At 31.4% G+C, this 12,335-nt stretch overlaps 1 protein-coding gene across 1 annotated transcript; it reads left to right on the top strand.

Annotated features, from left to right (window-relative positions):
• Positions 1–2,686: 2,686 nt before the first annotated feature.
• Positions 2,687–10,608, top strand: LOC113793184 (uncharacterized). Its single transcript, XM_027343170.2, is given in 4 exon segments — positions 2,687–3,399; positions 3,402–4,168; positions 7,154–8,969; positions 9,073–10,608. Coding segments are annotated over 4 exon segments (3,780 nt in total). The 5' UTR covers positions 2,687–3,176; the 3' UTR covers positions 10,047–10,608.
• Positions 10,609–12,335: the final 1,727 nt, after the last annotated feature.

Below are 12,335 nucleotides of genomic sequence, written 5' to 3'. Positions count from 1 at the left end.
TAGATTATTTCCGGCAATCAAAATCGTCGTGACGATCATCATCATCATCAATTCTGGAGCTTGATCGAATCATCAATTCCATTCATCGCTTACAGGCAAATTTTTCTTTTTTTTTAAATACTGTCCTTGATTCTTTTATTATTATCATCATCATATAATGCAATGGTCATGTCATAGAAAATTTCATAGCTCGCGCAACAATGATGGTTATTACGAATGTGGCGTGGCGTGTTTTTTTTTCATCAACAATTTAAACCGCCAGGCTATCTAAGTAGATACATCGCCCTAATTTTTTTTTTTTAATTTGTTCATCAAAAAACACTAAAAGTACCGAAAAAAAAGACAAACCGGACCCTGGGGTTTAGTTTAAGAGAAAGAAAGAAAAAAATTTAAAAGATCTGGAGCGAACAACACACAAACACATCGCCTGTCATCGAATGAAGAACATACATCCATTTGTGTGTATGTTGCATTTCAACAATGAGAACTAGGTCAAAGGGCAACCTTTATATTGAGAATTTAGCTACTTGATTATATTTGTTTGCTATACCCATGGCCTGAATTTTGTTGTGTCTGCATAAAGAAAAAAAAATTGGTCCTCTGTGATGATGATCTCTGTATGCTCGTAATGCTCCCAGCTAGCGCGCTATAGAAAGCCATTTGATTTTGTTCTAAGTTTTTATTTTTGATCTCGACCTGTATTTTAAAATAAATTGCGTGATCGATTCTATGAACATCGCGAACATTTGACATCTGGCTATTCACACACACACAAAGAATGACCCTATTTTCATAAAATACGCCTCATTTTTCCTAAGGCCAAGAAAATTTGGTGATTTTGTTTTTGTTGTTTTGTTGAATAATATGAAAAAAATCATAGTTTGGTACAATTCATTTGGCTATCATGGTTTTTTTTATTCACGCCATCATCATCCATAGATTTGTTAGTCGCTGCCACCGCCCATGGCCAAATCATCGACGGTTTTTTTGTTTTGTTTTGTTTTATGATTTTCATTTTCATCCATCCAAATCGTCGAAGGTCAAACCTCGAATATAATACGGTCGTGGTTAATAGATAGAATTTTTTTTTGTGTTGTAAATATGTCGACCTTGGCGGCGGGAAATGATGATGATTTTGATGGTTTATATGGTCAGTAGTCTAAGCTTACTTGTTTTGTCTATCTGTGATATTATAATTTAGTTTATGTTAAAGAGAATTTCATTTTAAAAAAAATTAAGCATTATCATCATAGAAAATGAGGCGCCTAACATTTGGGAACATCTGTTTTGGCTTGAAAAATCTATTCCTACCGCTCGCTCATTCGTTGCTTTCGTTTTCTTTGCCTCTAGGGCTTTCATCATTCGTATTCTTTTTTTCTGGGCGAGATTCGAATCGATGATTTTGAGAACCCATAAATCAGTTTGTCGGATTTTTCTTTCTCTCTCTCTTTTTATTTTTCTGTCATTCATTCTTATATACTGGCCATGTGTTTGGGGTGTAATGATGGAAATGAAATTTAATGCCCAAAACAGAAAAAAATGACCATTTCGAAAATTGATTGATCGACGTTGATGATCATCGTGTGTACCGATGAATCGAAAAACGATTGACACACACAAACACACACAAACACATACAGAGAGGGACTTCATGAACCATGAAGATGGAACGATCCAAAAAAAATGAGCCTAACGGGCCGTATATGTGACCTGTCATGCGAAACTATAGTAGAAAATGATGGCCTAGACCTAGGTTCACATGTGCAAAGCTTTTTCAACAAAAAAAAATAACCCTCGCTACGCCATTTCAATTGTCCATCGAATAAACGAACAAAGAATGGAACAGATGTGCAATCATCATCATTCAGGATCGTGATGATGTTGAATTTTTTTTTGTTAAGCTTGGCCATAATTTTGTGCGGGCTCGACTTCGGCCATTGGGTATAACACGCTTTGGTTTGAATGTTTGATGAAATAGAATAAGAAGAGAAAAAACCCGAATATGATGAAGAGGAGGATGAGAAGAAGAAGAACAGAAAGACATGCATGGCGACGTGATCGTCAACCATCATTTCGATTTCTCTTTGGTCTTTCCTCCCTCCCCGAAAATACATTGACAAAAACTGAGGGTAAATTTTTGACTATTGGCGGCTGTTGTTATTGCTGCTGGTTTGTTTGCATGGTTCCCTTGCTGACCCATTGCATGCCATTAAAAAAACAGTAAATGGGGTTATGTATGTTGCATCTCTTGTTTTTGCTTCTGAAAATAATCATTTGTACTATTCTTTTTTGAATGAAAAAAATTGTCTACTAAGTCAAGGTTAAATGATCATGATGATCATCATTGCTGTTAATATGTATTCGAAATGAAAGACGCCCAAAACAATAAAATGATTGAAAAAAGAAATAATGTTTAAAAATTTTAATTTCGCGAAATTCTCAACAAGTTTTTTTTTGCTAAAAAAAATTCGGAATTAAAAACCAAATGTGCGCATGAGTTATGACACTACAAGGACACCAATTATTAATAAGGACCAAAGGAGCAATATCTATCAAGCGAAAAAAAGGGCCATTTTCGGAGTATACTAAACACGGTCTCATTCTTTGTGGCCTTTTGATAGTGGTGGTGGTGGTGAAGACAAGCATGCTGTTCTAACATTAGAACAAACTACCACCACGATCAGGGTATATTGCCATAGTTCAATTTTTTTTTTTTTCGTTTCATCTCAACTTATCTCACATTGAACAACGATAGAAAGACTCCCTCAAGTCTCCTGCTGCTTGATTTGAACACAACGCGAACCAAAACGAACAACAGCAGAAGAAAGCTGCAGACAGGCACGAATTATTGGTGTTGGTTGATTGGTCCAAGCCAAGAACCGCTGCGCAACGCGACAAATCGCGAACCACGACCATTATCATCATCATCATCATCGCCGACACGGAGTATTTTATTATTGTAGCCGCGCGAGGCCACATCCAAAAGAAAAAGAAAAAGAAAATTTTTTTCGAATCATTTTCGAATTTCGATTCGACAGTTACCAGCAACTTTTTAGATTTGTTCTTTATTTATTATTATTTTTTTACGAATGTCATCTTATCAGTGATTATCTATGAATACCGTTCTTCGAATTCAGATATAAAAACAGATACTTATCAACACGAAATTAAAAAAAATGGAAATTCAAGAAGAGCCATTACCATTGTTGACATTATCGAATGGTCATCATACATCAACAACACAGAATAATGATCGAAATGGTAGTTCGAATTCGGATTCAGAATCACAAGATTCATTAAGAAATGGCAACAACAATAGTCAAGATTCGAATCGTTTTAATTCATATCTAAATCGTGGTAGTGAATTATGGACACATTGGACATGGCTTGGTGGCCAAGGAAAATGTCATTGATGAGATGTAATTATTGTCTAGTAAATAAGCAGCTAAAAAATGCTCCAAAATGTCGCCGTCATTTGATCAAATGTCAAAAAACACCCGAAGTTGTGCGTAAATTTTTCGAACGTAAAGAAATCGAAGCATCACGAGTATCTGCATTTATGCGTGAAATACGTTCGAAAGAAGTAAAATTTCCTCGTAATCAACAACAACAGACAAACAATTCGAATTCAAACTTGGAAAAAGTTGAATCAAAATCACATTTACCACCGCATATTCATCGATCAGCATCATCAAGAATTGTACCTAAACCAACAGCCAATGATTTGAAACATTTGAATCAAAAACAACAACAGCAACAACAAACAAATGGACATCATAATCATGATCAAAAACAAATTGCCAAAAATCCTAATAACGGTATTAATAATGATCATTATAATCATAAAAATCATTCAAAATCATCATCATCGATAATTGAATCTACAAATTATTCGGCTACTGATCTAATGAACAAAACAAGTATACTTATGAATTATTCACCATTGATTAATCGTTCGATAAAAAATATGACCGATCAATCACCATCATCGCCAAAGACAACAACAATAACATCAACATTGAAAACAACACCAACAATAATGGCAACTAATCCGATCAACATGAATGGCCGTAATAATAATAATAATCAACTTATTAGTCAAAATGATCATCCAAATTGTGAAAGTGGTGGTTCGATTAATTATAATCATTTAATTTATCAATTAATGGTAGGTTATTAATTTAATGTTTTGCACCAAATTTCTTGTTAAATTGTAATTCAAAATCACACCAAAGATAATATCATCTTTCCAGATCATATCTGAATGAATGTTATGTATGTTTTTTGCACTAAATTCATACGATATATAAAATTACTCTACTAGCCTAGTATTTAAAAATTGATGATAATGATGATGATGATGGGAGCTGTGTGTCTGGTTTTTCTTTCTTTTTTTTTCATTTTCGTTCAATGTCAGTCGTTCTTTATAGAGACTCTATGTGATTTTTTGTTGTTGTTGTTGTTACTTGTTTTTAGTTTATATAATAAATCTTTGCATAAACATAGACATTCGGATGTATTTTCGAAGGCCATAATTTTTTGTTGTTGTTGTTATTATTATTGTAGTTTTTATGTTTTGTTTTGTGGTTACATCAACACATTAGGTTTGGAATATAATGAATTGAACAGTTGAAATTAGCATTAAAAACAAATCAAAAACAAAAAACGATTTGGTAAAAAATGTAAAAACAAAACTTTGATGATGGTCAACGGGAAAAAAAAGACATTCATTGAATTGAATGAAGAATACCAAAAAAAAAGTTTTTTCTTGTTCAATCAAAGTATTGATTTATAAATATTTGGGTTCCTATATCTTAGTTGGAATTGATATTTGTGTGTTGAAAAAGAGGGGGAAAAAGGTCAACTTGCCTTCAAGGCATTAAACATACAGTAACAGCGACAACAATATTCTTCGCCTGAACAAAATATCTTATTTCTCGTCATCGAAAAAAAAAATTCACAAGGCGTACCCATTCGGTTTTTTTGTCCTGCTTTTTTTAAAAAAAGCTAGCTTAGCTAAATAATAAACACAAGGTCTTTCATGCATCTGCAAGGGCACATAAAATGTACAACGTACATACTACGAACACATACAAAATTTATATTCAGAAGCAACGCCACTTGATTGCTCCATCTGCCCGATTGTTAGGTTCGGTGTTAGTTTTTTGTTAGTATGTCCCTGGTATGTTCTCATATCAATTTATATCTTTTTCTCCTTTCCAAATAGTTATTTTTTTTTCTCTCTTTCTCATCTATCGATCGACCGACGTCTGGAATGGTTTGCAGGCAAATATAATATTCGTTTGAATTGCATGTGTGTGTGGTGTGAAAGATTAGAATGTTAGTCGACCTCGGTTAGTTTTTCATTTTTTTTTCGTTGTTATCGTTATTCAGTTAAGGCAATTTTCACTCCCAAACTCTAGAAACTTATCTTTATTTCTACAAATAATAAATTGTACTCATCAATAGTCTATTAGCCCTAGGTCGCGATCCAAATCAACTTTTGTCGATTACTTCCCAAACACAAGTGTGTGTGTGTGTTATGATCAATCAATGGTCCCTGAAAATAAACTCTGTTAGCTTTTTTTTTGTTTCTCAAAAAAAAGGTCATCTTTTACTTTGAACTAACTGCTTCGATGATTTTGATGGTCGTCTGAGATGACTCTGGGTCATCATAATCATCATACAAAACAAGAGGGTGGAGAGAGACCGATCATACTGATGATGTTGATGATGAGGTCGAAACATCGGTAGGAAATAAAAGAAATGTAGCCATCATTTGGGGCCAAAAAAAACAACGGTGGCGGTCACATTGTGCCCTTGTGCCATTCTATAATACCATTTGGCCGTTTTTATGTCTGTGTCGAATTTGTTGAATGAATGGCATTATAGCTTTTGCTACACAACAATCGATGAATGAACGAGCCCAGTCAACCATCTGGCAAAAAAAAAGAAGAAAAATTCATGCCTGTACTTGTCTCAAATGGATGGATGGATGGTTTGGTTCAATTCGGTCGGTTGGTTGGTTGGTTCGTGGCTAATGGAAAATGATTATTTTGTGAGAGTAAGAGAGTGAGAGAAAAAAGATGCGCGGCGACGTTCATGGTATATCGTGTGTATATGTGCGTTGCAAGTTTCGGAAACTGAAATCGGATCAAAATGTTTGCTTGATTGTGTTTTTCGAAAATTTACCCCAAACGAATGGCTTTCCTATTATAATGTGATTTTTTTTTCTTTCACAAACAATGAGAAATTCGGGACCCAAAATGTTTATTCATTCATTCATTCGTTTGCTTACATTGATTACATTCAAAGAATTAATGGGATAATGGCAATTGTAAGAAGAATGATGGATCGTATGAACCGTTTTTTTTATATATTGGTGATCTAAATTTCAAACAAATAGGAAAAAACCAATAATAGAAACATATAAATAAAAACGACCAGATTGTTTCCCAGAATTATCAAATCATAATGATTAGCTTAGAGTTTGGCGTGGATGAATGGGCTCCACACATTTGGCTATTCAATGCTGACATTTTCGAAACTATATTAAAAATACGAATAAAGTAAACCGAAAAAAAAATATAAATGATGGGTGTACGTTGTGTGATTAAATAACATTCATTCAGTCATAAATTAGATGTTTAGGTCGACAATTCTTATTTGTTCCTTTCATATTTAACTTTTCGCAAATGTTGAACTGGTTTTTTCTTTTCATTGAATTTTTTTTTTAACAAAAGAACAAGAGAAAATCCTTTTTATTACCTAAATATCCTTGGATTATTTTTTTGAGTAAAAAAAAATATTGAATGACAAATTAATTGCCAATGTTCGAAATTATTATTACATCACCTGTTGTCAATATTCAATTGATGATGATGATGAGGAACCGATGATATCAATCACAATGGAATTAATGTTCATATCAAATAAGTTATCAATTGAAATTTCAAATTTATTTACATTCTTATCTCCGAAAAAAATCTTTGATCACGTGTTATTTTTTTGTTGAATAATTTATATTACACAAAAGGCAATTTGTCATTCGATTCAATTTAATCGCTTTTTTTTATTTTTAAAAAATTTCTTAATTACTAATGATGATTTCTTTTTATTATTATTTTTTTCCATTTTTTATAATTCAATCCAGTCGATGAATTCAATATCACCAACAGCAGCATCAGCAGCAGTTTCCGCTACAACTTCTCCAACTAATGTAATATTGGATAATACAACCATTGTTGATCACCATAATAATAATAATAACAATAATAGTAATCGTTATCCCATATTATCGGGTAAATTGAAACGTAAACATCCTCATTCAACCGTTATTGATTATCATCATTCGAATAATGGTAAAGAAAATAGTCTCATAGTTCATGAACCAACAAAAAAATTGTCCAACAACAATAATCATAATCAAAATGGTTTAAATTTGTCCAACAGTAATAATACTGTTGTCATTAATTTGGATGATATGTCAATGATATCTAATCATCATATTCAAGATGACCCGATTTATTTCAATCAATTGGGCAATGGACATGAAGAAAGTTTAATTGTGACAATGAATGGCAATGGTCATGTACGTAAAAGAAAACGTGACAATTCTTTATCATCACCATCACTAAATAATAATAATAATAATAATTCATCCAATTTCATTGGTAAATCGGCTTTATTCGTGCGTAATGGTGGAACTAATGGCATTGATCTTCGTAATAATAATAATAATGTGAATAATGTGAATAATTCAATGGAACACAACGAATTGGAATCGCAAGATATTGACATTTTACATGATGATTTGAATGATCTCCTAATGTCAGCATTAATTAGCCATGGAATCGAATTGGATTTTATAAAGAATTCATATTTCGAAAAATTCATTTCACAATTGTTGAAATTTTCTACAACAAATAAAAATTATCACTTACCATCGATGGATACATTAGTTTCGAACAATATATTGAATTTGATAAGAAAATTTGATTATGAAACTGCTAAAATATTTTCCGAATGTGATTCAATAATTGTTTCGTTCGAAAACAATGATGAACATTCATATAGCAGCGAAAATGATGGTGTTACCGATGATGCAGCATTGATGACACAATCATATGGCAAACCGTTGATTCAACAATATAACAGTGTTGATTATAAAAATGGCCAAATTACGAAAAAACAGCAACAATTAAACGTCAATCTGATGATTGCATCATCAAATACATGTTTGAATTTATTTTACAAATCAATCGTTTATACAAGCCGATCGCCATCATTATTGCCCAACGATGGTGATATCGATGTCAAACATCTTAACAATCAAATCGATTCGTTGTTCAATAAACTAGGTCCGGATCGTATAAATGCCGTCATACTGCCATACAAAGCGGATCGTTGCGCTAAGATGATTCATTCATATCTGACCGCATGCCATTCTCATATTGTACCGTTAACAAATTCATATCGTCTATTTCATCAATTACTTTGTGATATATGTCGTATTCCGTCCATACATCGTGTTATCACCAAATCGATGATTTTATTTCAAGATTTATTGACAACAACCGAAACTATTGATGATAATCAATTTGATTTTCATGCAGAAAATCAAAACCATTGGAAACAAGTATTTGAATCGGATAAACTGGGAATCTTTCGACAATTCATAAGATCGAATGATAATCATTGTTCAATCAAATCGAATCATCAATCAAATAAAAATACCTATTGGATCTCACTAAATATGATGCTTTGCTGGTTACTTGTTGCACGTTCAAGCATAATGAAATTATTCGAACAAATACATGATGATGATAATGATTCGAATAATAACAATAATTCAATGAATCAACGTTTGAAAAATATTTTACAACAAATCCAGCTTGAAATTAGTCAAATGGACCAATTTTTTAATCAGATCTCAATTCTATTTAATTTTTTGACACCTTTCATCAATGGTATGTATTAGTCTGTCAATGATGTTAATGTTCTTATTTTTAAATTTTCTTTCAACATAATTTTTTCTTTTTCTTCGTTTCAAATTGTTTTTTTTAACAACAGCCATGCATTTGATTGAAAATGAGTCCACCGTGATCTCAGACATCATTAAAATTTATTATGATGTCAAGCTGGCCATAAATAACAATAACTTTTTCAATGGAATACAAAATGTTTGTGATAAAACCGAACGTCAAACGATCGACAGTATTTTACATGGCTATTTAAATGAACAAAATTTCTCTCGTTATTATTTTCTTGCCTATTATCTGGATCCACGATTCCGTGAAGATCGTCGTATTGAAGAGAATGAAGAATTGACCGCACAAGTTTATGATGCATTGTTTACCTATGCTCAAGCGCTTGGTTGTGTGAACAATGAGGAAGAGGATCGTGAAAAACTTGTTGATAGTTTAGAAGAATTCCGTAACGGTGATAAACTATATGGAATGCAGCTACTTAAATGTCCAAAATCTCCCAGTAAATTCTGGAAACATTTACGACGATTTCCTGGAAGTGCTAAACTTGCTTATTGTGCATCGCGTCTGTTATCCATTTCGACACGTTCAATGCTTATGGCACCACCACCATCTGATGATCCATGTGTACGATCACTTTGCGATCGAATCATTAATCACCATCGACGACAACAGCAACAAAATGATAATGATAATAATGAACTTGATCATGATTGTCAGATGGCATGTGAAAAACTGTTGCCCATTAGATCTTATCTTTTGTCCAGTAGCCAGAAAATGCCGTCCAATTTGATCGATGGTGATGGAGGCGATGTTGGTATCATTGACAAAAATATTGGCATTGCAGGCAACACACCCAATAATAATGGGAAAAGTTTACTCAATCAACTTAATTCAAACATATCTCAGATAATTTTTAATGTGATTAACTCATTAGATCAATATAGATCATTTATTGCTCAACCATTTTCCACCCGTGACTTATCGACCTTTTTCATTAATAATAATCATAATAATATTGATAATCATAATCATGATAATGATAATCAACAATCATGAGCGCCAACTCAACTTTAGTGAATAATATTTAAAGTGCCATCCATTCGAAAACAAAAAACAATGTGTTCAAAACAAAAAAAAATTATCATTTATCGTAACTCACATTTGATACACAAATTGTCAAATCATTTATTTTCATTTCGAATGTTTTTGTTTTTTTTCTTTTATAAACAGAATATCAACAACATAATTCACAAAATTTTTTACTTTTACCAATACTATTTTTTATATAATACAATCACACAATGCCAAAGTTGAAGAGTTTTTATTATTTAATTTTTTCAATTTGATAATTATATATATGTTACTCAGACATCAAACCCAAACGAAACTTATTGATTAATTGATTTTGTATACAACCCTAATTCTCACTATCTTTTATATCTTTATATCTTTTGATTTCATATAAATGACAAGCTAAGAACAATCAGGAAACCGATTTTTTTCATTTATGAACGATTGTTGATTTGATATCATTTCTTTCTTTTTTTTTTGATCAGATTTCTTTTTTTACCTACTTATAAGATTTATAATAATAAAAAGATTAATGTTACGAAAAATTTATCATTTGAACAAATATAATTTGTTGGCATCAAGGGCATGATAACCTTATGTGGGTGGACAAAAAACATATTTCAAAGATTGACAGATGTTTTTGGAAACGGGTTTGATTTTTGAATTTGATTGATACTTTCATTCTTTATTGAGATAATAAACAAAAGTAAAAAAAAGTAATAACAAATCATTCACACATTCAATCGGGTGTGTGATCATGACAATAAATTTATTTTTGTTTTTTTCTTTTTCACATCATTAATGGATCAATGTTAAAAAAATGGTGAAGATCAGCCATACAGAAAAATTATCATAATTAATCAATTTATTTCGTTCCAATATTAATCGATGATGACTATATATTTAATTAATTAGATTTTGTTGTGAGAATTTTTCCAATTTATTCCTTGAAAAAAAATGAAATAAAATTTTTGTTTTTTTTTCACTTTAAACGGACCTTGAATTCAAGTGGAATTCGAAGACAAAACACGATTTTTGTTTTGTTTATCGAATAAAAATGATCATCATTCATCTTTTCAATTGCAAATTGGAAAAACATGCTGAAAAGAAAAACTAGATCAAACATTCATAATGACGAGACATTATTGTCATAACCATATGGCTGAAATTGTTGAATTGAATTGTTGTTCAATTTTCTTGTTATCATATATTTGGCATCTAAAATACGTTCCATCAGATGAAAAATTTTTATTATTATTGTTCATTGCTTTGGCACCTGTTGCTATATCAGATTCAGATCGGATTAATTTGGCCATGGATTATTATCGATCAATTTAATTCACTTCAATTTTTTTTTTTTTTTTTTTGAAAATTCCAATTTGATAAGATACAGCATGATTGATTGATTGATCGATTGACAAATCTTATAATTACTTCAACATTGTCCAAACTGTTATTATTTATTATAACAGTGAATTGACTTTAATGTTTCGGCTACTTCGGTTGACAATCATTATAATTGACAACAAAGTAAAGGTATTCAATTAGTGTAGTTAATGATTAAAAAATGTTTATTTAGATTCCAACATAAAATCTACTAAATATACAAGCTATTATTCAATGAATGAGGTTTGAAAAAAAATAACTTTTTCACATTTTTCTGATCCCACCGCATAATTTTATTGACATTGATACATCAGGGTTGTCCCAAATGTTAATTTGATGATTTTCAATTTCAGAAATAACAACGAAGAAAAAAAAACATCATCAAACAAAACGAAATTGAATTAATCATCATCATCACTAAACTATATTGAGAGCAATTTGAATTTATTTTCCACCTAATTACAGCATCAACATTTTTTTTCCTACTGACAAATTCAATAGTAATGAATGAATGCTTTTGGCAATAAGCAGAAAAAAAACAGAAATGCCATTTTATTTTTGTATTCGATCCAAAATGGACACTGTCAATAATAACGAAAACAATGATAATTTTGTTGTTTTAGAACATGCAAAATTGAACACGATCTGTTTGTTCATCGCTTTTAATGATTTTTTTTTTTGCTATTTTCTTTTTAAATTCTATTTTTTGTAGTTGTGTTGATCATGTCGGCCATGAGAACGCCTTCAATAATTTTGTTTTTTATTTCTTCTGTAAATTTCTTATCACCATTTGTCAAATAATAAAGCCGTTGTTCTGCGAATGAATGGCAATTCAATTGACTAGGAACACAATTTTTTTCTGGAACAACAACGGGGTGTGAGAATTGA

Source organism: Dermatophagoides pteronyssinus, unplaced genomic scaffold (assembly GCF_027571235.1).
Source record: "Dermatophagoides pteronyssinus isolate colony J.1.1.1.1 unplaced genomic scaffold, Derpt_VIB-CSIC_2022.12 sq0001, whole genome shotgun sequence".
NCBI classification, from domain to species: Eukaryota; Metazoa; Arthropoda; class Arachnida; order Sarcoptiformes; family Pyroglyphidae; genus Dermatophagoides; species Dermatophagoides pteronyssinus.
The sequence above is the reverse complement of the archived record's forward strand: the minus strand, read 5'-3'. Positions and strand labels throughout refer to the sequence as shown.